This window comes from Nipponia nippon, unplaced genomic scaffold, assembly GCF_047370975.1.
Source record: "Nipponia nippon isolate SJK-2023a ecotype South Korea unplaced genomic scaffold, ASM4737097v1 scaffold_2, whole genome shotgun sequence".
NCBI classification, from domain to species: domain Eukaryota; kingdom Metazoa; phylum Chordata; class Aves; order Pelecaniformes; family Threskiornithidae; genus Nipponia; species Nipponia nippon.
In genome coordinates this window covers 1,800,285-1,826,733 of record NW_028262336.1, presented here as the reverse complement: position 1 = coordinate 1,826,733, position 26,449 = coordinate 1,800,285, and the positions used below count along the sequence as shown (strand labels likewise).

Genomic DNA, 26,449 nt, shown 5'->3' with positions numbered 1-26,449 from the left:
CATCCATCCAGAGACCGGTCAGAGGAGCGACAAACCTGAAGGAAACACAGCCTGTTCAGACGGATCCCTCCTTACCAAAATGCAGGCTGGGGCAGAGCAGAGCTGCTACAAAGTCGAGGAAAGCAGCCTAAGTGGAAAAATTACCATGAGGCCACCCCGCTTCCAAGGAAAGTCATGTACAACAGGCTTAACAGGTGCACGTAAACATTCTTACCCTTCTGCAGCGGCTGAAAAGGAAATATTTTATTATTAAGCAGAAAAGATGAAAGACCCAAAAGCGGGATGCTCGTCAGTTCATTTACAATCAAGGTAGGGCTTTAATATTTCCTCAACAAAATACACACAGGGATCTAATACAGCCTCTTGTTCTTGTTTACAAGGACAGCCTGCGGGTACCGCCACCAGCTATGTTTTGAAGAAAGCTAAGGGAATTGGCGAGATTGCTTGAGGAAAAACAAGCAGTTGGATACAGTAAAAGCATTTGGGCTGTTATTGAAGACAACTGCCTCTATATCATACAAATAGCAAGCATCTCTCTGTCAAGACATCCCTGCTATGGAAATAAGTTATTTTATACTCCAGAAAGCCACCTTCTCTTCGTAAGCATTAGAAAGCTGGAATGTGTAGCTAGTTATGCGCAGCGCCTAGAGGCCTGGAGGTAAGGCAAGGGCTTCCCCTTTCAGACCAGCCTGGCGAGCAGGACGCTCACACCGACGGACAGAACCGCAAGATACAGAGCTCCTGTGCCAGAAACAGCAGTGGTCTCAGTCACTCGTACCCAGTCCTGGGTTTTTTCAGGGCCCTGGACGGACATTATGTACTGGAAGCAGAACCTACTCCCACTGGCGCAGAACGCCTTTGATGACCGGTGTGTTTAATTTGGGGGTGGAGGGAGGCTCAATTTGGAAAAGGAATCCAAGAGGACCAAAGCCTCGAGGGATAATGTAATACCTAAGCGAAATTTCTGCTCTGGCGGGTGACCTGAACGTCCGAGGGGCCCAGCACCGCTGTCAGAGCACCCCGACCGGTGGGGCGAGCCAAGCACCGGGCAGAACCTCCCTGCCCCAGCGCAGCCCTTCCAGAAGGCAGCGGAGGGGCAGAGCCTCCCCAGGGAGGCATACCCCGGCACGCTAGGAGCCTAAGAGATTCGCTATTTTTCACAGAGGCAGGTGTTTTAATCCCAACCAACAAAGCGAATAGGCTTCCTTCATAAACTCAGCCTGACATTAAACACAGAGTTATTACGGTCTTAAAAAAATAAATATTCTTGTTATTGATATTCTTGCCAGGCCAGCTTCAGAATGGCTGAAAAATGCCGGCTGGGCAAGACGGTACTGATCTAGGGAAAGTATAGCAGTCTCTACTCAAAAAGATTCAAATAATTCAAGTTTTCAGACTGCAGCAACAGGATTTCTTAATGTGATAGACAATTACAGACGTGGTAGGAAAATGTATTACATGAAAATTAAAAGCAAACAATTATCAACCCAGTTTTCTGTCTCTCTAATGAGGCTCTGGCAATAAAGCTGCCACTACTGAAGCATACCACTTGTAAAATATCTTATGACTCATAAGGAACAAGATAACGTTTAAGAAAATGAATTAAACTTTTGAACAAGAGAGTTTAATTCCACTGTGAAAACAAGTGCCTCAAAATTAGTCAATGAAACCATACATTTCATACAAAACTGCAACGTATGATTTCAGCTCAGCCATAAAATGCAATGAATGAGCCTTTAAGTATCCATGAAGAAACCAATTGCCTTTAACATTTTAGACTAATTAAAAAAGCAGAACAAAAAACTAAGCATGTTGATTGCTTCGTTCCATTAAATTGCTGCTAATAGACAACACAAAAAGGAGTTCCTAATCTTTTGTACCAGACAGTAAAGTATTTTAGCATATAAATAACACTAAATAATCAATTGTAATGCTTTCCTTAATTTTATAAATGAGGAAGTAATGGGAGCAAAGCATTTTAGTGTACGCTAGCCTTTGTTCTTTGAATCTAAAAGTGGACCTGCAGGTAGATGTTATTCATCGACAAACCGCTGCTTAAACAGCCACCGCCTTAAGACCCACATTTAAAAACCTCTGTCTAAGAATTTCTACTGCAGTAAACCTTCCTCTTCTCTGCTCTTCACTTGATTGCTTCACTTTGCTCTCCAACTAAATCCTGCACGGCCCTTCAGCTTCGTTCAAAATTCACACAAGCAAGAGTGGAAGGCAGTCCCTCTAGTTCAAAGTCTGAATGTGCTCAAAGCTAAATGTGAAAAGGGCTTAGCATATTAATAACGGACTGTTTCGATCTTCTACGTTTCTTTCAATCGCCTTGTCCTTCATTTTTTTTCCCCCCTCCTTATTTTGTTTGTAAGCACAAACACAAAACTGAATTACCATATATAGGAGGAGGAAAGAGCGGACTGTGTGCAGACCATAATTAAGATTAATGCTGGAACTACGATCCGAGTTAGCGGAAGGTTAAGACCTGATGATAACTGAAAGGCCACAACGTCAGGAGAGAAAGATTAAGATGAGCTTCAGAGTAGGAAAGAAACAAGGGAGAGGAGATGGCATTGAGTAAAAAGAGAGAAGTGTATCAGAAGGGAGGCAAGAATAACAGGCAAGAAGTGAATGGTGATGGCAATCAGCTACGCACTTGAAGCGGTCAACCAAAACCAGCCAAAAATACCGATCTGGAGCAACTCCATTTGGAGAGATCGGAAAGTGGAAGATCGGAGCGAAGAGTACCTGTGAAGGACAGCTTGGAAGCATGCAGAACCTGAACGCAGGCAGCGGTCAGTTAAACCCAGCAGCAAGCAAAGCAAGATTAATACTTGACAGCAAATAAGAGAGCAAGATGTTATCTGGACTCGAGTACAGTTGTGTGACCTGAGTGCAGAAATCTTAGGCGTGAAGCAAGCTAAGTACTGATCGTCCAAGACAGTAAAGATACAACTTCTGACAGATAACGGTAAGCTAAACCACTCCGTCAGCTAGGCAGTAGGAGAGGCATCACAAAAAACGCACCTCTAACAGCCATCACGTCACATAAGCTTTTCCATCTTTAGATAATCAAAAGCTTGGGCCACTTCAGCACATTTTTGTCCAAACCATATTCTAAATTTTCTTTAAGACGACTGAAGAGGAGCTAATTTCACTTTGGTAGCCACAGAACGTCAGGAGAATGGTGCAAAACTCGAGCGAACCACCTCCGACAGAAGCCAAGGTGCATCAGGCACCAGCGCAGCGCCGCGCTCCCGCGGCTGCGGGCTTCGGCTGCCAGCAAAGCGGGCTGGCAGCTGCCTCCCGCTTCGTACGTGTCCATCTTCCTGCCCTTACCACATTTAGGTTTTGTTTCTATATTTAACCAATCCTTATTTAGTTGTCATGCCCGTTTACTTAATGTTTTAACACAGCCCAAAATAGAAATTAAGGCTGTGCAGTCATTTCCTTCTTACACCCTGTATCCTTAATGCCAAATGAAAGGAAACAAGTTTAAATTCAAGAATAGCACTCCCACAACCTAAATAATTCCCAAATCAAAACAAACTTAAGTCCAAAGATTCCTAACGGGAAACAGATTTTTTTTCCTCAGAGCAAACCACCTGGTTTATAAGAGAAAAACAGGAGAGGATGCTATTAGAGAGAATAAAAATTCTCCATTTGAGCCTGAGCCCTGAACTCTAATATGACTTAATTTCTTCAGTGACGTTCGATGTAGATGTTTACCTCACTATTCTGTAGGGCAGGTTACAGAAATAAGGTGTGTTTATCTAATTCCACTTTACATCTGTACAACTCTTTTTTTTAAAGGCAGAATTTTTAATCTGCTGAATAACGCCTTAGGATTTAACATCATCAGTTCAGAAACATGTAAAAAAGCCACGGAGAACAACTGACCTAAATGTGCTGTACGCGAGCTAATACACACTGGGTGAGAAGAGCTCAGTGGGAATACTGTATTATTAAAAAGAAGAACAGAAGACAGCAGCTGCTCATGGTGAATCTTCCTGATACGCACAGGCACGCTTGTGACAGTTTCATGAAATAGCAATATCATTAAAAAAATATTCTTAGCTAACCACAGTTGCCTTCATCGCTGGCACCAGTACTGTGAAGCAGCTCGGAGGGAATGCACAGCCAGGTTGCTTTCCTGCCCGCACACGTTTGCAAGTTTTGGAGAACCACCATATTCTGAATAAACACCACGTCTGTTGCTGTGAGGCAAAACAGCGTCTACAAAACACTATTTGCCCAAGGAGCAGCATCAGAGGACAGCTTTAAATGAGATGAACTGAGGAAAAGTCAGAGGGTTTGTAAGGGGAAGTTTTATCTTCGCATCAACATTACGGCCTTTTTAAGAAGTCAACTTGCATATGGACAGAGACTCTATACAGAAGGTATGTAAGAACATCCCTTAACAACGGCTCTTAAGCAATCTAACCTGCCACAGGATAAGAGAAAATTGTTCTCATGCAGATGAATAATTGGTTTAAAGACAGAAAATAGGCTAAGTGTAAACAACCGATTCTCACTAGGAGAGGAAACCGCCAGTAGGATCCTAGAGATGAATGCTCGGGCACATGCTTATTTACAAAATCATTCGGAAATATTTATAAATCATCATATTTATAAATAATTCAGAAATACCGTACACAGCGGATGAGGATTTTGAAAAGGAATGCTACTGCAGAAAAGCCGCCCTATAGCGAGTTTCTAGACTCCATAAAGGAGCCTAAAAGACGCAAAATACAATTATCAGGAAAGGAACGGTGAACAAAACAGAAAACAGAACAAAGTTTTAGTGTTCCTCTCAAAAAAGGGAACTTGAAAAGACATAAAGAAAGGAGATAATGTATGGGGTATGAAAAAAACGTATGTATGAGAAAGGACTTAACGGACCCAGACTCGCCACGTAAGACAGGCACACAACCGAGGGCAGATGCAGTTCTCCAAACTCACGCATGGCGAGGAAGAGATGAATCGTGGGCTGGTTTTTCCAAGACCAAAACTAGTCACCTAGGACAGCGAGCAGACTTCAAAATGAAAAAGTTTGCTACAGAATATGGAACCAAACCTTGGGACCACCTGTAATAGGATATGGCAGGTGCTCTTATGGTTGCACAGACTCCAAAGCAGATTGGAGAAGATCACAGAAAAAGAAACTAAAAGTGATTAAATAAAACTTGCTGCCCCTGACCACAGAAGCACTAACACTGCAATAGACGTTCAACACACATATAATACTCAACATTGTCTCAGCATTACGTATTTTGCAGAGGACACGGCTGCATGGGCCCGTCCTAAGGCCAGTTTCATTTACTGTAAAATCGAATAGAACCCGAATACAGAGATTAGGCTGAAATTTGCATCATGAAATTACTTCTCTCTACTAGTTAGCGTGAATGGATTTTCTTTCCCCTTTCATTTGCCACAGAAAAAGGCAATGATGTGCACAAGAAATCTACCCATACAGTTCAGATAAAAACTACTGCTCACCGAGTATTTTTTTTTCATCAAAACAACAAGTCAAGAACGTATTTTTTTACGTATATACCTCATATTCCTTTTTTGTTTTCATTTATCCACTACATGGATTCAGAGGCTGAAAACATGCACAGAAAAAGGACGCTGAGCAGAAGCTGTTTCTCCTGTCTGTCTCTTCATTAGGATTTTACAATGAGACGACAGCAGAGGTTTTTAGCCATATTTTCAAAGGTCATCCCTCAGTCTTTACCTTAGGGTATATCATCTAGTTTCTTCCCAGCAGAAGTGTTTGTCTCCATAACATTTATCAATTTGCAGGTTATTTGGCAGCTAAAAAAAAAAACCAACCCCAGAGAAACGAAAGGCCCACAAAACCTGACGCCCTTGACACTCAATTATGTGAACTTCAGAAGTAAGTGGCAAGTAATCAGAGGACAGCAGGTGACAGTGTCAGAGCCGCTCAGGCAGCCCAATAACTGTTACCATGACAGATGACAAAAATGTCTAATAAAGCAACGAATATTTCCCCAGGGTAATTAAAAAAAAAAAAAAAAAAAACAACACAACACATCTGTTAAAGCATTTTCTTGTAGTGCTTACAAGAAATATTCCCTCTCTTGTTTTCTAGACCACAAACTGGACAAAGAAATCGCGTTACTCCCAAGCTATACTGGACTTGCCCAAGGTACTGGAACAAGAGACGACTCTGCCTGACTCGGCTCCTTCTCCCACCAGCCTCGTGCCCTTGCAGCCTGCCGAATGCATTTTCTCCACCGGGCTCGGGAGCATCGCCGCTCCTGCTCTCCGCAGGGCCGAGATCTCCATTGCTTAGCAACGCGGAGATGTGCAGCAAGCGCTTCGCTTCCCACGCTGCGGCAGTGGGCAGCGGGCAGCTGGCTCAGCAACTTTCTCCCGGGCCACGGGGGTTTATCAGCAGCACTGGTAGCAAAAGCTAAGGCGGGCTGTGCCACACGCCAGGCAACGGGACACACTCACAAGGCGGCAGAAACCAAGTAGCCCACTGGCGAGTTCAAAACAATTCAGCTCACTAGCTGCTCCAACTGGATCCCTGAGTTGTTCCCTTGGACACATCTTGCTCATTAACCCACGTTAACCTCAACGTTTCATCTTCCCATAGACATGAAGTAGCAGTACGTTACATGACACTGAACACGCCAGACAAAAATCCCTCGTAAAAGAGACAACAGCTGTATTTGGCCACGTGTTAGGGAAGAGATACGGTACTGCATTGCAGCCTTCGGGCTCCACCAGGTACTAAACGCAACCACAACGTGACTTCATTGACAATTCTCCCTTCCTCCCAGAATACAACACCCTGAGACCGAGCCCGCAGATATCATGGATTAAATTGACCATTTGCGTGGCGTGCGAGGTAAGAGAACAGGAGAGGCAGGAAAGCATGGGACAAGTTCTGGTGTGACAAAGTACAGAGCCATAGTGGCACTCAATCTTTGTGCACGAGAATAGGCATGCCTGTACGCAAGCGTCTACAACTTAAAAACTCCACATCATTACGCTTAGGAAAGATCTTTTCACACCCTTGAAAACGTATCTAGACATCTATCTGTTCAGGTATGTATACGTGATCAGATCATCTTCACATAATGCGGCTCATCTCTAGACAGAATACGTCCAAATGCAAGGATTAGAAATGCACTGCTAGTAATATGGGAACTCTGCAATTTAGCAAGAGTTTGTATCATTACTTTGTCATGTAATTATTACCTGACGAACCGCTCATCTTCATTTTATTCTTAGATAGTTAACATCACACCCCCCCCCCCCCCCCCCCCAATTTCAGAACTGTAATTTCAGGAAGCATCAGGTAAGATGTCCGCCCATGATTTCCAGTTTTGCTGAGGATGACGTTCTGAGTTGCCCAAGATTGTTGTTGTCTTTTTCTTTATTTTTTTTTTTCTTAAAGTCATTCCGGTTCTCAAGTAAGCACTGTTTCAGAAAAATAAAGATCGAAGACTGATACAAACCCACTAGTAGAAACTGCTCAATTTAACTCACAATAAAGCGTCCTCAAAGCTTGCGCTACGGTAATTAGTTCGTAAGATATTGAAGCAAAAGATGCCACAAATACACATACTTTAAAACTCTGAAGCATGTCTGGGCTTAGTAATTACAACGGTGTTTCCATCTGATGTTCACCTAGGGGTCAGCAAACCAACGCAGGGACAAATCATCCTTAAACAGCATGTTTTAGATGGTTACCCTGATCCTCAAAAGCAAATCCAATCAGACTTCATTACAGCAGGAGAACCGGACGACACCATCAACTACTCTGGTTCTCCCTAAACCCAGAAAACCTTCTGAAGCAAACTCGGTGCTTGTCCTGCTTGCTCAGTATCTCACACGCAGCGTTTTCCACCAGCCTCTTCACTCTGTGTTTTAAGGAGAGCTTGACCCAGATCCCACACAACCCCACCCCTGCCATAACGCCCTGTGGCTGACAAATTATTCCAGCAATTTAAGTAGCCCAACAAAAAAAGTTAACTTTTTTTTAGCTTTGCTGCTACAACCACCAGCAGAGCTGCAAGTAAAAATTTAAACTGGAAAGAGAAATGACACCTCTCTGCTGTACCTTCTCCCTGCCTTTTACACTTTGTTTTATCTTATAGGGTAGGAATAAGTAACAAATCCTGAGATTATCAGCCCCTTTCAAAAACAGGCAACTTTCACAAAAATAGGAGCAAGTTATCACCCTGCTTCACCACCACAGACCCTATAAAGGTTCGTTTCGTATGTCATCTAAAATGTAAACACCTTTAAAAGCCCACCAATTCCCAGTCACGCTTCCCAAACCAGCACCATACTACTAACGCCGTGACCCGGCTGTTGAAGAGGCGCTATTGAAGATTTTCACTACTGACTGCACGGTTTGATAGGCAACGCTTTCAGCAGGTTGCGCTTTACTGTTTACAGCCACCAGGTCAGACATCTGAACGAGGCCGGCAAGAGTTTCCAGTCGGGGGTCAACTAAAGCAGCCCCAGCAGGCGTTGTTCTAAAAGTCAAACTCATAACTGGGGCAGCCCACAAATGTCGTTGCTTGGCATGCTTCAGTGAAGCACAGAGCATCTCGCTTTAAAGTTTATCACCTTTCCTTATTTTTGTAATGACTTAAACCTAAAATTTATGAGAGCAGAGCAGGCTACCTCCTCTCCCCTCCTCTGACCCCAGCCTGAACCCTGCTAGATCTTGCGATGATGGGAACACCGATGTTCCTCTTCACATATAGATATGCTCTGCTTTGGAGGGAAAGGGGAGTCCAACGGGGAAGATTAATGGCTTATTTGCCTTCTAAATCGAATCACGTTTACCCCACTCGAGAGCTATCCGTAAACCTCATTTCCCAAAGTTTCATGCCGAGGGTTGCAGTGTCAACCAGCGGTACCATCTCCTTGCTGAATCGCACAGACGCGCTACGAATCGAAACGCAAGTACAACAGACCGCAGGAATGGCAGAAAATTGTTTGGGTCAAATCAGCTTTGAGAGGAATAATAAAAACAGGTTTTGCTGAGCAGCTTTTTACTAAAAATAGCATCAGATTTCAAGAAGAATTATGTAATGCTTCTATAAAGGCAAATACCGCTGGGAACAGTGTCATTACAGGTAACAGGGATCGGTAAAGCACTAGCAGTAACGACACAGCCCAGTCCTCGGTACAAGGAGCGGGTTTTTTCCCCCCTTCCCATCAACAACCCACCAAATCGACAATAGCTGATTCCATTTTAGACCTGGTGTATACTGCAGACTATATATTTCATAAAAGTTTTTCATATGAAATAGCCTTGAACAGAGCAATCATGACATGATACAGCTGAAAATGAAATGGCACAAAAGAGCATCTGGATTGTAAAAGGACAAACACTTAGGGAATCGGCTGCTGGAGCTAGCTGGAATAAGAGGATCAGAAACTTGAATGTGGAGGAAGCCTGTGATTTCTTTCAGACAGCAATGCCAAAACTCCAAAGAAGCAACGCCAAAACTCCAAAGCATTCCAAAGAATAAGCACTCCAAGGAGAAAAAAAGTAGTAGTCTTCCAGACTCATTAGGAGACATGTTAGAAGTAAGCAGAGGAGGAATGGAAAGAAAATAAAAGACTAGAGTAAAACTATAATTCAAAATTGCTTCAAAACATTGTGTCAGTCACATTAAAAGCAAACATTAGAAAAACGTTTTCCTGCCATACAAAGAAGAAACCTCACTTCACAGAGAGGCTGGGTTACAAACCAAGGCTAGTCTAAAATTATGCTTGGGAAATTAAGGAACAGAATTGCACGTAAATTCAACAGCAAAGATTACATGATCATACAGGCGAACGTTTTCACAAAGATTTTCACTGTCAGACCCAACTTCATCAGCTGGAAAAAATATAAAGGAAAGCCATGAATTAGAGATAACATACAACTAAATCACAGGAAGCTTCAGAAGAGATTTTTCTAGTAGAAATGAAAGCAGTACTAATGTACAAGGTAGCAAAGAGAAATTACCTAAGAATACTACACAATACTCTCTGGGAACCTAAGAAATGTCCTTCTGTCTGTCCCGGCAAAAGCCCGTTGCTCTGGTCTCCCTTCAGCCTCACACTGTCTCCTTGTACCGTGCTCAGCGCTGGCTGCATCTTAGACTCTTCCATTTCACTCTTCAAACCCATCATCCAGATGCTTTTTTCTCCTGGGCACACTAATGCTCATCTTCCCAACCCCTCCGACAACTCCACCTGACCCATTCATTTTCTTTATAAAGGAATATAAAGGATGAAACGGCCTCAAGTTGTGCCGGGGAGGTTTAGGTTGGGTATTAGGAAGAATTCCTTCCCCGAAAGGGCAGTCAGGCCCTGGCACAGGCTGCCCAGGGAAGTGGTGGAGTCCCCATCCCTGGAGGGATTTAAAAGCCGGGGAGATGCGGTGCTGAGGGACATGGGTTACTGGTGGCCTTCGCAGTGATAGGTTAAGGGTTGGACTCGATGATCTTAAAGGTCTTTTCCAACCTAAACAATTCGATGAATATAAAGAAGAGAAACAAGTACCAGCCTTCACACCACCCTGAGGTGTAAGAAGCCCGGTTCCAGTGCGTGACCAAAAGCCGTCGATGTCAGGCTCCAAGGGGGTTGCTTGCAGTAAGAGCGAACAGCCCTTATTGCAGACGGGGCTTGTACAGAAGCCAAAATTATTCTCCTATGGATTTAAATAGGCTTCCATATGGGTTTGGGGGAAGGGGGTTTATATGTGGGCAGATTTTTTGGTTTTGTATGTCTGTTTGTAAGTATTGCAGAGAATTTAACTCAGAGGCTCGCCTTCCGCTGGGAGCAGGGTTAAAGTTCTCCTCCCTTCTCCATGTCCAGCACTTATCGTAAGGTTGAAGTTCATGATGCAAATAAATTTGATGAAAAACTGTTCGGATATAAAGAAAATCACTTGTTTATTTGGTAAGATATAAGAATGGTTTCAAGATAAAATTTAAGGAGATTGGGGGAAGGGACAGAGCAAAAAAATGAAAATCCCTCTAAGTATTACAACACTTTTGAAACCAGTCCTTTGACTCTTCTTTTGGAATGAGTTTCCTGTGGGAGTCCACTTTTTCCCCATGAACGAAAACAAAAAGCTAACCAAATTTTGATTTAAGTCAAAATAATTTATCCTGGGTTCAGGCACTAAACACAGAAAACCAGACACTTACACAATTCTAATCCGTACTTCTATCATCTGTAAGAAACAAATTTAGGGTTTAAAGCAAGATAAATAAAACAAATACCAATTACAATGAGAACCAACCTCACACAAAGCCATTAGCCAATTGCCTTACAATAAACACCAATAAAATCCTGATTTCAAGCGAACTACTATAACCAGTACTAACATACTTAAGGTATACACAGTATATTCACACTCATTCTTGATGTAAAAAGCAGTTATCATAAATTTGCACCTTCCTCAGATACCAGAGAGCGGATGAACACAGTATGAAACCCTGAACAGAATTCAAAAAACCCTACCGAGTCTTAGAGCAGCTCTCCTGCGTGCACTTCAAAATCAACGCGTGAACTTCACGGCTCGGTCATCTTAGGTGCTGTGCGCTCTGGACCAAACCAGGCTTAACCTTCATCACTAACATCAAGGTCACACGTTTGGCTGTACCACAGGATGAACCTAGAGACCCTCCAGGGCTCAGTCCTCAACAGTTACAACCAGGTTTTTTGAACCATCAGTCCTGCAGAACTGGGGACAAAAAAATGGATTCTTTCCTGGTTCGAGTACCAACCAAAGGCTTGCCGCTTCCCAGTCACTATTCTGCTGAGTCCACCCCAGTGCACTTACACCAAATAAGCAGCACTGCTGCAGATCACCCATACTTTAAGGAAGAAAAGCCATCTCACCTGATCACACGTGCGCAACATAACGCTATTCAGCTTCTTGCTCTTTACCTTCCTCGTGTGTCATACTACTCTAAATGCCATTTCTAACACTCATATTCACACTCCATTGCTCCAATATTCTCACTCCATCCCTTGAATTTCTTCAAAACTTGCCGCTACCCTCAAATTCCTGTATTTTGAATGTTGTTTGGTTTTTTTTTTCTTTCATTCCAGTCTACAGGTCCAGGATCCACAAGCCACACATGAAGTAACAATGTCGCTTCACCTCATCCAGATCTTTTTTTAGAAGCTACTTTAAATTTCACCTTGGTACTAGCAGGTTTTCAGCACCTTGCACATGTATTTTGTCTTGTATCACATTCCCATGGAATTAAACACAAAGGTCTAGACAAGATGAGGTGGTTGTTTTTAAAAACATTTATATTCATTGCATCCCAAAATATCATCAATGCATTGTAACTTTTATTTATATATATACACATACACAAAGCAACAGTGCACATAGACACAGCTTAGCTTTTGCAACAATAACAACATATTACTCCCCAAAAGATAGTTTAGCAATGTAATTCATTGAAGTACCATTGAAATAATCGATACACTTCTGTAATCCACACTTCAAAAGATTTCTATTAAAACAGAATTTGCTAGGAAGTTTGGGTGGACTTTCAAAGAGGATAGCACGGACAGAAATATTTATTTAAAAAAGCACAAAAAACCCAAACAAAACAGAAAATTTAGCCTACCGAATATGTTGGTGGAATGTCCTTTCCGGGCTATTGGTTTGAGCTCATTATGTCCCCATCCATATTGCCTATAATTGTCCCAGGCATGCTTCATCATCTAAGAAATGGAAAAAACAGGATTCAATTACATTATAAAACTACCTTGTACAAATACAATATTTTACTCCTTATTCGAGACTCCATCTTTCACAGTCATCCCAGCACACTGATAATTACTTTGCCACTATTTCTATCTGTTACAGAAATGGGATTATACAGCACGAATAAACTTGGAAACAGCTTCAAGTCTATTTGACTTGAGCTATACAGCTTAATGCGCTGCGTTAGGTCGTTTTCTTGTTCTTCCTTTCTTTTCCTGAAATATATGTGCAGACATGTAAGAATTTAAGCATAAGGAATGCATTTAAGCATAAGGAATTGGTGAAAAATACCGGCTAACATCTCAGACGCGAACCAAAAGAAAAAAAAATACCTACCAGTATCTGAAGCATAAAAGGGATTTATTTTCACTGCTGCATCCAAGTATGACTAAACAATTTTGCAAAAGGCATAATAAATTTTTTATTAGCAACACCTACTTGACAAAGAGATACTGTCTCACAGCCTCTACCAAAAGAAATGCCAAAAGCTTTGCTCTTTAGAAAGTACAATGAACAAAGCAGTATACAGTTATTAGCATTTGCTTCACAAAACATTCTCAAGTACTGCACCAAACCACATCTGAAAAACAAAAGGCCTTGCTGGCCCACCCTGTATTAGCGGGGCAATCGGCCACTTTTATGGACTTGCTCAAGCTTTTTAAACTCCTTGCTTGTTCGCATACAGCAGAAATTCAACAGCGACCACATTGGAAAGCAAATGCAGTTTAAAATCAAATATTATTAGTTACCTAAACAGCTCAAAGCAGGTACCAGGAAGAAATCAGACTCTAAAAGACAATGCCCCAGGCGCAAGAACAAACCTGTTCTAAAACAACAGCCACGCAGCTGTATCCACGGTGCTATACATCTTGTATTTTTATATTGCACCTTACAAATAGCATTAAAATATTATTAATAGAAACAGAAACTCCAAGAAAATGTATAGGACTTAAATCATGATCTCTGCAAGTTTGAGATATGCTCTCTGAGGGGAGAAGCTATGCTAATGTAACTAAGAGACCCACAGTAACTCTTTAAGAAACTTCTTGTATCAGGGCAAGTAAAGTTTTTGGTATGATTTACAAGACTGTAGTTCTCTTATTTTAACCAGAGAGTCTCCGTACTTGTAGAAAACAGGAGGGAACAAGCAGATGCTGGCTAAAAGGCAAGGTGCAGCCAGTTGCCTTACCAGCACTACCCCGCGTAGAAGCCGCTCTCTTCTCTTACCGAGTTCAGGATTTAGTGGAAGTCAGCATCCCGTAATCCCAGATCTTCCAAACCGCATCTAAACTGCCTGCCGAGACACGCAAAACGAAGTCCCTGTCTCCCCACAGCCATCAAGAGATCCCTGTCCGACCTCCGTGGCTGTAATTCCTCTGAATGGAAATTCCCTCCAAATCTCCCGTGGCTCAGTTAACTCATGCCCAGCCAATACGTCTGAAGGCTGGCACAGGTATCTGCACAGGGCCAGCCGCTGGGAAGCCTCCCGTGTTAGACCGACATCAGCCCAGGCACAGATGTCCTTCTCAAGGTGCCAGAGGTCCCATTCCCACTGCTCGTCATTCAAAGTCAGCTCACATGTTGCTCTTGGTACTGGCACTAAAAGATGCTGACACCCGATTAGGCACTAATACCGTATAGTTTCTTTTAGCATCATGAACCCGTAACGTAAGAAAAAGAGGATGCAAATATTATACTAGGAGAGAAAAGCCATTTCATTAGCATTCACAAATTCCTTACCGTTTACTTACCAAATTCACCAATTAACAGCTATTAGAACCTCAAGATGACTCAGGTGAAGTGATCCTCTCCTGACAGATAAGAAAACTGCAGCATGCCAAACGCAGCAAAAGCCCGATCACAGGCAAAGTAGAAATTCCTCTGAGACCTCTTACTAACGTTATCCAGAAGCAACCTACAAATTTCTATATAAAATCGTTCATTAACTTAAGATCACAGAATCGAGAATCACAGCGTCGTTCAGGCGGGAAGGGACCTCAGGATGTCTCTAGTTCAACCTCCTGCTCAAAGCAGGATCAGTTATGGGATCAGACTGGGCTACTTAAGGCTTTCTCCACTCAGGGTGGACTTAAGGCTTCCTCCAGTCAAGGCCTCCAAGAAGTGTCCTGATCTAACTCACAGCTTGCCAGTCCACCTTTACATCCTAAAACTCTACCTGGGAAAACACAGACCTGTAGTTTAGGAAGCACTAGAGGATGAAACTAAAGAATTACTGACCAGTGAGCTCTATGTGAGTTCGATAATAAACGGATGTCTAAGGAATAAGGTGCCCACAACACGGCAGATCTAACCAACCTGCCTCCGCATAAGGGGAACTGGGCTTCTGAGACCTCTGAATTCAAATAGATAGAGAATCATTTAGGTTGCAAAAGACCTTTAAGATCATCGAGTCCAACCGTAAACCTAACACTGCCAAGTCCACCACTAACCCGTGTCCCTCAGGACCACATCTACACGTAAATGGATGCATCAATTAAATATTTCATGAAGGAGAGCCAAATGACCATTGATATTTTAGCTTTGTAAAAGTCTCTAAGTGTAGACAAACACCAACATAAATCAAAACTAGCTAAGTCCAAAAGAAGAAGAAAACTTGTTTCCTCGTGGCAGAATGCTAATTGTGGAATATTTTACTGTCCCAATTCGCTACGCTTCTGGGGGGAAGGTACAGATTTTGTTACAGACTATTTAGTTCTGAGGAAACCCAATAAAACGATGGAAACTACAAAGGGCTAAAACAGAACACATCGCAACGTAAGATGTTTCTATATCCGTAAGATCACAAGGTAAAATTTATCCTAAGATAAAATTTCTTTAAGATCAAAACTGTCAAGGAGTCGATTTCACCAGATTGATGAATTAATGCAGAAGTAACTTAAGAACACGCTACTGAGCCCAGAAAGTGCCGAACACAAGAGACCAAGACACAGCTGACCGCATCATCTAAGGTGCTGAGATAGGAAACGGTATTTTGAGGAGACCAGGCTACTTCGATCAACACGAACACGTGTCTGTCCTGTCCCCTCTGCCTCCCCCGAAGAGCGTACGAAGAATACGGCGTTATAACCCACCTACAACCTTTTGACTTTATTACACTAACCAGTCAACTGGTTTTCCAGGTGAGCGCTGAGCATTACCCTGGCACACAGCTCATTCCCACAAAGCGAGCAGACCTCATGATATCCCGTTAGCAGAGAACTGCACGTGACATGCAAGTGAGAAACCCCACAGCCCTTGTATACGATACGAAGTTTTGTAAGGATGACATGCCAAGAGATCTTAGAACAACACGGAGATTTCTGTCACTGCCAGAACCGGTAGCATGACATAGTGTAGATACAACATCTATACTATTGGGAGCAGTTGTGCACACAGAAGCTTTTGAGAGACGGGAGAAGACAGATGCCCCTGCCAGCTAAAAATTTAACAAAGGAGGTAACTTTGGCTGAGGAAGTACAAGTAATGTGAACTCCTGATCTGAAAAACAAGATTATCTCTACAGTTATGCCAGATAGCATTTGCATAGCAAAAGCTGGAAATGCTGAAGAATAGCTGCAGCTATATATAGGCTTTTATTCAAAAAAACCTGTCTTTTAGAGGAGAGGGAAGTTTCAGATGCTGACTGGAACATCAGCATAAATGATAATAGGAAGGAGGCAAAAAAACTTGGGGGGGGGGGGGGAGAAAACCCAACCCTTAAAGAACCTATGGCAGAGGCATCTTAAGCTCAAGTAGAGTGCAAATAACAAGCTGGTCCAGGCATGGATCAACAACTGTGAAAAAGGCGAGGGGTGGATTTCCATAGCTGAAATTTCCATACCCGAGAGCGGTTTGCCACGGTAAGCGCTGGGAGCGTGCTGGCATACCATGAGGAGCTCGCAGTCGGCCCACCAGAGAACAAATGGCTTTAGTGAAGGACTTTTTACTTACACTATTAATGCCAGGTGACTGGTCTTGCTTTTGAAGGCAAAATCATTCATAGGGGATAGGTCCATTGAATACCAGTCTCGAAAATGTTTATTATGGGACGCACCGTATACAACAGCCAACAAGACGCTGTTGCATGTACAGCTTGGTAATTCTACAAAAAGATGAATTTGGACTCTGCTGGAAGAGAGCCAGAACGGCAGGAGGCAGGGCATGTCTCCAATGAAACTGGGTTTGTAGGTGCACTGTTCTCTAGATGCTTTTACTGACTTCGAACATGTTCATGGGACCTGATCCTCTATAGTCACTGGGAAATCGGGTTTTTATAGAGACAGAGTGGTAACGATGTCTTTTGACAAAACCATAGTTGTACCAGTAAAAGGAGGTTACAGTGATTGAAGAGAGACTTTTATAAGGGAGTTCTATCACTACAGCAGAATTCAAACCACAGATTGTCTCAAAAGCCCCTTCCCACTCCTCAAAAAAGGGCAGACACGTAGCAAACAGAAAATAAGGGTCCTGAGAAATACGCAAAAAAAAAAAAAATACTGGCAAAGTGCAGTGTTTACTGGTTGTGCCCAGAAACAAGAATCCTATCCTCTTGCATTCATCAGGACTGTGCATAAGAGACAGCAAATAGGTTTTCCTTTAAAGGAACCTATTCTGGTTAAGGGTATGATGTTGAGATTTATATAAACCACCTTCAAATTCCATTTTAAAATTAACCAAGGACTTGCTAGACAAGATTACTGCTCAATTGGCAGATTAAAAATTAATAACCATTTTCCTACTGTCTGCAGAGAATACTTTTTGGAGGTTAAATTAAAGAATGATCTTTTCCTTGTGTAGATACTCAGATTTTTGAAGAAACTTAGAAAACTCATACAGATTATTTTATTCTTCTGGGAGCTACAAATCTCCACCTAAAGAGAAATGATTTCAGGCACCAGTCTATGCCTCTGTCACGCATCTCTGAGCACTGCCACTGAAAAAGTCTGTTTGGAACATGTTCCTAGCACAGACGGAAAGCTGGGCTTTCTTCTTTTACTGATTAATCTGGTAACAAATCCATTATTAAAACAAAACTGTTTGTCAAATGTATGCAAAATGGGAAGCTTGTCCTTTTTTGTTGGCATGAAATCCTTGAAGTCTAAGATGCCCAATGGAACTAAGGGGAAAATACTTCAGAGTGGTGAGAACTGGAAGAGCAGACGTAAAGGGCCTACGCTTGGAGAGCTTACAACAGTGAACCGACTGCTCAAACACGTACCAGACAAATGCTTTTTTTCCAAGACGGTGAATCGGTATTTTTGACCTTGCGTGTCCTCATGGTTTCAAGAGAAACTGGTAGTCACGGGTTTGACTGGTCTTGTGGTGTTCAGAAAACTGGAACCTCCCAGATCATCTCTGTAGACAACCAGGACTGCACATCGGCCAGCAGAAGGCAGCTCCTTTCTTCCAGTTTTGCCTTCTTCCAGTCTTGCCTTTTCAGGCATCAATCTAATCATCTTCCTCAGCTTGCCGTTGCACCTCTGCCAGTTTTACTGCACCCTTTTTGAAGCCGAGAGGCTAGAACTACGTGAAGCGTGCAAGATGCAGAGGCACCTTAGCTCCACACACTACCATAAGAACCTTGCCTGTTTTATTCTCCTTTCCTAAAATACTGAATATTTGGTTTTTGTCTGCTTCTGAGCACTACAGTGACATTTCCAAGGAACTATGATAAACACAAGCTCTCATTTTCAAGTGGTAATAAGACACCTCGCACCTTTTCGTATTAAGCCTGAAGTTGGATTTTCTCCCCCTCCAGCCCCAATATGCACCATCTTACATTTAGCTGAGAAATAAGAGGGGAGGTAATCACTCAGTCCTGTAAGATATTTCTGCAATTCTTCAGTCTGGCCTCAGTTTTCTACTCCAAATCTCCATGTTGGCAGCAAAGTTGGTCATACCACTATTCATCCATTTTCCAACTCTAAATAATTTATTTGTATAATTTAGAGCACGGATCCCCAGCACACGCCCTCTATGGCCTCCAGCACCATTTAGTTGTACTCTCCGTCTCCTGCCTTCTAACCAATTTCTCCAGCAAACAGAGACACAACCCTCCATCCCGTGGCTGCTTAGTTCAACAGCTGTTAGCGCCAAACGTTTTTTGGAAAATTGTGTATATAACCATATTTCCCTTGTTCACATGCTTGTTGACTCTTTCAGGGATCTTCTATAGCTTTGTGCATCGTAACATCATTAAAAATATACTGGGAAACCTTCGGTATCTGTGTGCTCAACAATTCTGTTCCCTGTTCTAGTTTCTGTTAATCTGCACAGTTCGTTTATCAGGCACAGGGGGCCTGCCGTTCTCTGATCTCCCCTTGAAGCCCTTTCAAAAATTGGTGTCTTGTTAGCCACCTTCTAGTCCTCTAGTAACGAAGCAGAAAATAAGAATAGCTGCCAGCAATGCAAACCAAGAACCCAACTCTCAGAGCAAACTAAGCCAGAGTAAACTGTTGCAGGTATTACAGTATTGCATGCAGATGGTCTACGTCTTAAAGGAACGCAACATAAGAGGTTACTCGTCGACTACAAGAAGCTCATGTTGTGTATTGATGGCATCATTAACATCAATAATTCCGAGATGTAACATCATCAAGAAAACTCTACGCTAAAGAGCACGCTGGTATATATTCCGTGGAGTTGCTCTGGGAAACACAGGAGGGACACCAGCGAAATTACGCAAAGATCACAAACTATTAGTAGAATTTCTACTATATTTAAGAGGAAGCTCATGCTTTCCAATCAAAGTCTCCACAGCTGCAAAAACACACATTGTCACTTGTATAATAGATCTTGTATAATTTAACGTAGAGCTCTCTTCCACGTAGCCATAATTCATGATTTTTGCTACCAACATTTCCGTAGTACGCGAATAAATGGCACAGAAAATACAAAATTTAAAAAATAGCAGCAAGGTCCATCAGATATCACGGAGCCTTTTGATTTACCCAGCTCTGAAGTAATTTACCTGGGGTTTTGCTCATTTTTGTTTGGCTGGTTATATCAGGGAAGTGAAATATTTCCTTGTTTTCTTGATTTTATTTTGCATTTATGAATTTTAAATACTGCAAATGTGCTAATTCATTGTTGAAAGACAGGTTCTTCTCACAATGGACTGGAAAAAAGATATCTTTAATAATGAAGACCTTGAATTTTTAACATGCTTCCAATAATACAAAAGCGGTGGAGAATTCTGTAAGTGCTACAACTTGAATAAATTGATTCTTTTTTAAAATATCTTCAAACACACAAACTTGCATTCCTCATTAGTAGCACACTAAGCTACCAACCAAAGCAACCTATATCCAGGATGTGCAGCTGAAACACTGCACCACCCACACTGGGAGCTTTATGTTCATCCTTCTGTCCGAGCAAAACAAATACACCAAGCTACAAAGCTTCTCACAGGCATAAATTAAAGATTTACAAATGTAAAACGAGTTCTTTACACAATCATCCCAACATGCTGGGACACAACTTTGTGCAGGGCCATTGCTAACTTGCCTGTACTGGCCATAGTGCTAATTGCACAATTTTCATTCTAATATATCCATTGAAAATTAGTTTATCAACAGGCTTGGTCAAAAAGAGTCCATCCTTACTTTACACAGATTTCAGTCATTCGCTAAAAATGAGATAAGCATTAAAAAAGTGCAGTGAAACGAATTTAAAGCCAGCTTAGCCATTCTCAACATATTGAATTACATTTGAGAATCCAGAGAATCCAAATACTATGCAAACAAAACCACTTAATAAAAGATGTGTATGTATACATATATATAGATACAAACATTTTTATATATACGCACATATATATAAGATGTGTGTGTGTATGTATTTTATACAAAACATACACACTGCAGGGAGTGTTATCTTAAATACTGGAAAAGATCGGTCACAACGCTTATTGTGCTTCATTTTTATTGGGATCAAAGCCAGGAGCAGCGAGCTACAAAACACAGTGCAAGCCTCTTAACACCCCAGACATCTATTACTAAAACCTGATGACCTAGCCAACCACAAGTCCACGTAAGTTTGACCAAGAAAACAAAAAGAGCGTAAAGTGTCAGCAATAATGAAATTGCTCTAAATCGGTTTTAGATGCTGAAAGAAGTCCCTCAGTCACAGACGGCAGCCTATTTGGCTAGATCAAAAACACTGCAATTACAAAAAAATAAATGAGATCAGCAGTGGCAGTTGTATGAATAGTAACTATGGAAAGAGGAGCTACGCAGCATAAAAAGACCTCCGGATGATTAAGTATTTCTTTCTTCTGCAGAGCTCTTTTCTCAATAAGCGCACAAAATAGAACTCAGGTAAAAGGACACTTACCATTTTTCACCTGGTTTCTTAAGAGAATAAGGCTTATGCCATCTTGCTGTCTGTACATCTGTCACTTGCCACATACATCTGCAGTGGCCTTGAGACCTCTACTTTTTGGGGGGGGTGTGGGGGGAAGAAAAAAGTGTCCGTGGCTAGGTAAGGTAGACCGAAATTAGTGCCCCAGCTGAGAGGAAGGCAGTTATAATCCAAGCCTTTATTCATTCAGAGGGGCAGCGTTTAGCATGCAGGCAGCTCGAAACCAGGCACAGAACACACTGCAACTCATGCAGGCAAATAAGAAGAGGGCATTCACAGCAACGTGTGCATGAGGAGCAGAAGGTGCCATAAAGGGGATTTAGGCCAAAAATCCATAGGAAACCATTAGTTTTGCTGCTTATAAAACAACCTGTTACTTCTCAACATTATTAAACAGCCTCTTGAGCATCATCCAGAGACCATGACGAAAACACACTTTAATCACTTTTCTTCTTGGCACGTTTCAATTTCCAAAACTGCCTCCACTAATATTCAATAAATTATCTTCCTGCCTTCCCTTCTACGAGGTAACACATTAGAAGTCATATTGTAAAAGAGGATACCCTGCAAGTTTTGCTGAAGGCCACAGTGAGTTCACTGGCAAAAGAACTCAAGCCAGAACATCCCCAGCTTCCCGGCCCACACCTTGGGCCTCCCTTGTGCAAAGCATCCAAACCTCACGGCGACTCGTTCTGCAGGTGCCGGACGTAGCAAGCGATCTTTACCCGTGGCCCCTGTGCTCCCTGGATGCCCATTTCACAACAGCTTTTGCTTAAATGTCTTTCTCTACTTTTTCTTTTTACCAGAAAGCCATGACAATCAGGAACAGAACCAAAATTTCGCTGTGTTGAAATCGTAAAGTAATATCCCCTTGCTCTCCCACCTCGTTAAACATAACAGCTTTTAAACTGCACAAGCAGCAAGCACGATACAGCCAGCAGCTTCCGTCACTTCACAGCTCCAGCTTATTGGTGTGAACACCACACCTCCTTTGAGCTGAATTAAAAAAAGTCTCTGTACAATTAGCACTGCCTAATTACCTGACTGCCTGTCACAGCAAATACAGAACCAGCAGTGGAACAGCAGCTCCAGAGAACTCCCGATTTTCCAGTCTATCTTTGAAACCTAGAACATAAAAACTATTTCACTCTGAAGTTTATTTAACTGCACTTGTGTAACATTCTGGAGAAGCCGCCTTCCAGCTGGCAGGCTTAACCACCAAACATCACCTATCACAGAACGGTTGCGTTTGGAAGGGACCTCTGGAGGTCACCTGCTCCAGCCTCCCTGCTCAAGCAAGGTAGTCTGGAGCAGGCTGCCCAGGTCCATGTCTGGTCATCTTATGACCGTCTCCAAGAAGGGAGACTCTACAACCTACCTGGGCAACCAGCTCCAGCGCTTGGTCACAGTGAACAAGGGTTTCCGATGTTCAGATGGAACCTCCTGGCTTTCCATTTGTACCTTTGCTGCTTCTCCTGCCACGGGGCACCACTGACGAGAGCCTGGCTCTGTCCTCCTTGCACCCTCCCTTCAGGTAGTCATATACACTGGTAAGATCCCCTGAGCCTTCTCTTCTCCAGGAGAGTCCCAGCTCTCAACCTTTCGTCAGGTGAGATGCTCGAGTCTCTTAACCACCTTTGTGGCCCTTCATTGGACTCCCTCCAGTATGTCCATGTGTCTCTCATACTGGGGAGCCCGGAACTGGACACACCACTCCACGCGTGGCCGCGCCAGTGCTGAGTAGAGGGGAAGCTTCCCTGCTGGCAGTACTTTGCCAACGCAGCCCAGGATACAATCAGCTGCCTCTGCTGCACGGGCACACCACTGGCTCATGTTCAGCTTGGCATCCCAAGTCCTCTTCTGCAGAGCTGCTTTCCAGTTGGTTGGCCTCCAGCATATACTGGTGCATGGGGTTGTTCTTCCCCAGGTGAAGGGCTCTGCACTTCCCCTCACTGAACTGCACGAGGTCCCTGTCAGCCCGGTTCTCCGGCCTGCTGAGGTCCCTCTGGGCGGCAGCACGATGCTCTGGTGCGTCTGCCACTCCTCCCACTTTTGTCATCAGCAAACTCGCTGATGGTATATTCTGTCCCTTCATCCAGACCATTAATGAAGATGTTGAACAGGATCGGACCCAGAGGGACCTCAGCCATCCTGCTGGCAAGGATGCCTTTGTCCTGCCTCAGTGAGGAGGATCCCACCTCTCCCAGGCAGACCCTGCAAACAGGGTCCCATGGTTGTAGAACCCAAAACCCCGTTGCCAACACAAGCTCCACAACCAACTGCTGATGTGCATTGCCAGTGCCCTCCTCCTCACACCCTTTCCCCTAACTGGGGGGATCAAGGAGACCACTACCCACGCCCCTGGGTTCCTGGCAATCGCCCCCAGAGCTCTGCAGTCAGTATGAACGCAAAAACGATGCTCTACATAATACAATACATACCGACTTGTATGTAAAACCTATACATCCATGACTTCAACAGCCCAAGACCTCGGGACTTCAACAGCCCAAGACCTCAAAATAAATATTTAAATGTTTAGAACAAGGTGTGTATACATATATAAATGTATATAGAGAGACAATATTCTGCATGGGATTAGTACTATTATTGGGTGAAATACTCTATTTTAATGAGTATCTGAAATGAATGCTGGTGATAAGGCAACCTTGCAAAATCTTAGGCTTATATGAAATCAAACCTGAACCTTGAGTAGGGTGAAAAGAACAATAAAAAAAACCTTTTCCTTATTTAACTGGGTAAAATTTAACTCCTCAAGGAAACAAAACTCATTTTAAAAAAATGCACTATCTGTAATGATTACACTTAAACCACAGAAAAAAATTAATATTCTGAACACCATTCAAAGGACATAATAATGGAAATTAAGTGCTGAAAACTCCTAGTGCTCATGCAATTTATATCTAATTTAACTTGGAAAGGAAGCCACTGACTTCCAAAAGATGAGTTTGGTCTTGATTTCTTTGCATTAACCACAATAAAAAGACACATCTTAAAAATCTCTTTGGAAAATTATACAAATTACCTCTATCCTCTTATAAAACCATTTTCTCATCTTTTACTTAGTATGAAAAAAATCACTAAAATATTAATACAAAGCTAAAGTGTAGCGGCAAGAATAATTTTCAGAATGTGTTTATTCTTCAAATACTAGTTAATTAAAAACTATAGCATTTTTTAAAAGCCAGAAAAACAAGCTAATATACTAGAGAAGTGCTATAAAGCATGGACAGTAAGCAGGTGGAAAACCTTTACTTCTCAAAGTTGTTACCGTGCATGTAAAATAATTGGCCAACTCAAATAGTCCTTATTGAAATAACTAAATTAATAGCTTGTTAGAAGAATACAGACAAATTATACAATTCTGTGAATTAGTTAAAATGGAGAATACAATGTAGCACTAAATATAAATATCAGAACCAAAGACAAAAACAAAACCAAGAGATGCAGACGTTGCTCCTGATTTATTCTGTGACCTTCAGAAGCCTCCCTCCCTGCGCTCAGTAAACCTTCCTATTATATAAAGCTTTCAAGAGAGCTTTGTGTAAAGCATTTAAGAGCATTACACAACTTCCTTTTACTTTTATATGCACTTTAAAAAAAAAAGTATTTTTAAAATATTTAAATACTGCAAAACCACTTTTTAGGCAAAGAGCTGTTAAAAAAGAGACTCCACCAAGCTGTTCTTTGCAAAGAAAAAGTAGTAATACATTTTCTGTAAAAATGATAGAAACAAGACCCCCGTTTGAAAGTTTTCCAGTCTCTCTCCCAATTGTAAAGAGCCATGTGCATGCTACAACATGCAGCCCAATTCTACATGGGTTTTCACCATTTGACACTAGGCAAAATAGGCTGTATAAATTCATTCGTTTTGTGAATTTAAGCAGTCTAAAGCTGTTCTGAGAGAGTGAAGTTCCTCAAATATGCATCAGGACCCTTCCAAGGACACCAAAGCATGAGCCAAATGCCTTCTCAGGACCACCTGGAATTCCGAAGCCAGCTCTGCAGCCTCCAAACAGCCAGCAGCTTCCCCGTGCTATTTTTTTGGTCTCAATCCAGGCAACCATGTCTTGCGTGTCAGAAATACTACACGACCTAGGTGTAGACCTACGTTAGAGATACTGTCTCCTAGAACCCGTTCTTTTGTTTGCTAAGTCTCTATCTTATCAATGAAGACTATTTGTATTAGTCTGCACTGGTTACACAAAACAGTGAGAGAAGACCTCGGCGATGATGCATATTTCAAAATGCACTTTGCATCTCTGGAATCACTGCAGCCTTCTGTGATACATCCAATACTGTCAGAAACAGGTTTCAGGCAAAACATTATTCATCTGACACTGTTGATATATGTTTTATCTCAGCCACGTTACATTCATTGCAATATAGCAGATGCCAAAATCTAGAATTAGACACAGCAGCCAAATCAAAAGGACAATGCACCAACAATGGGTTCTTCAGCATGATCATTTGTCCATTCTCACTATATTCCTGTATTCTACCCCTTCAGGCATCTTGCTGTAGAAGTGATGATCTGCTGCCCTACATCAAAGAATCTAAAAATTCTGGAGACCACCTGATAGCTACAGTACTAACAAGACTGACTCAAGGACGGCATTTCACACAACAGAAGACAAAGTTCAGTCACGCTACTACGATCCTGGACTGCTCAAGCACAGTGGTCACACTGTTGAAGACGGTTCAGTACAAAGGTAGGATAATCTAACAGAAGCATCCGCTCACCTAATACGTAGTCCCATAAAAATCTTTGGTCTGGCTATGAAAAGCTACGCTTCAGAAGCCACAACAGGAGCCATTAACGAGTTATGCAATAAAAAACCAGCTTGTCAGTGATTCACACATAGGCTGATCACCACAAAAGCAGTAAGCCTTTTACAGCATGGGATTTGTCGCAACTGCAGTTAAGGATCCCCAGAGCTAATAGTTAAACTACACTGGATTCCTTACTCACAAATTTCTGTCTTCAGGTTTAGATCAGCAAGAAGTGTCCAAATTTTACTACTTATCCATGCCACCAAGAAAATTGCCATTCTGTATTAACGTATAGCTTCTCATCTCTCGTAGTCTACATTCTGACAAAACAACCTCGGAAATGCAAATACTAATTTTTACCCCCGCCTCCAATTCTAGGCTTGATCTACAGGAACTCTAGTTGATTATTTCTTCCAGGTAGTTCTTCACTGTTAGCTGTGCTCAGTACTTTCACACTACTTGGTCAACTCAATTTTATTCTACCCACTAAATCCATCAGTGGCAAATTCAAAG

General features: G+C 42.3%; 1 protein-coding gene across 2 annotated transcripts in view; it reads right to left on the bottom strand.

Moving 5' to 3' along the window:
* The window catches only part of MAN1A2 (mannosidase alpha class 1A member 2), a 139,599-nt gene that overhangs the window by 82,597 nt on the left and 30,553 nt on the right, over positions 1–26,449 (bottom strand). For both annotated transcript variants that reach the window (XR_015704951.1, XM_009460543.2), the window contains exon 3: positions 12,645–12,741. Coding sequence is in view for 1 of the 2 variants with exons in the window: in XM_009460543.2 (XP_009458818.2) it covers positions 12,645–12,741 (97 nt within the window). In the remaining variant the exon portion in view is untranslated. The remainder of the gene's footprint in view (positions 1–12,644; positions 12,742–26,449) is intronic.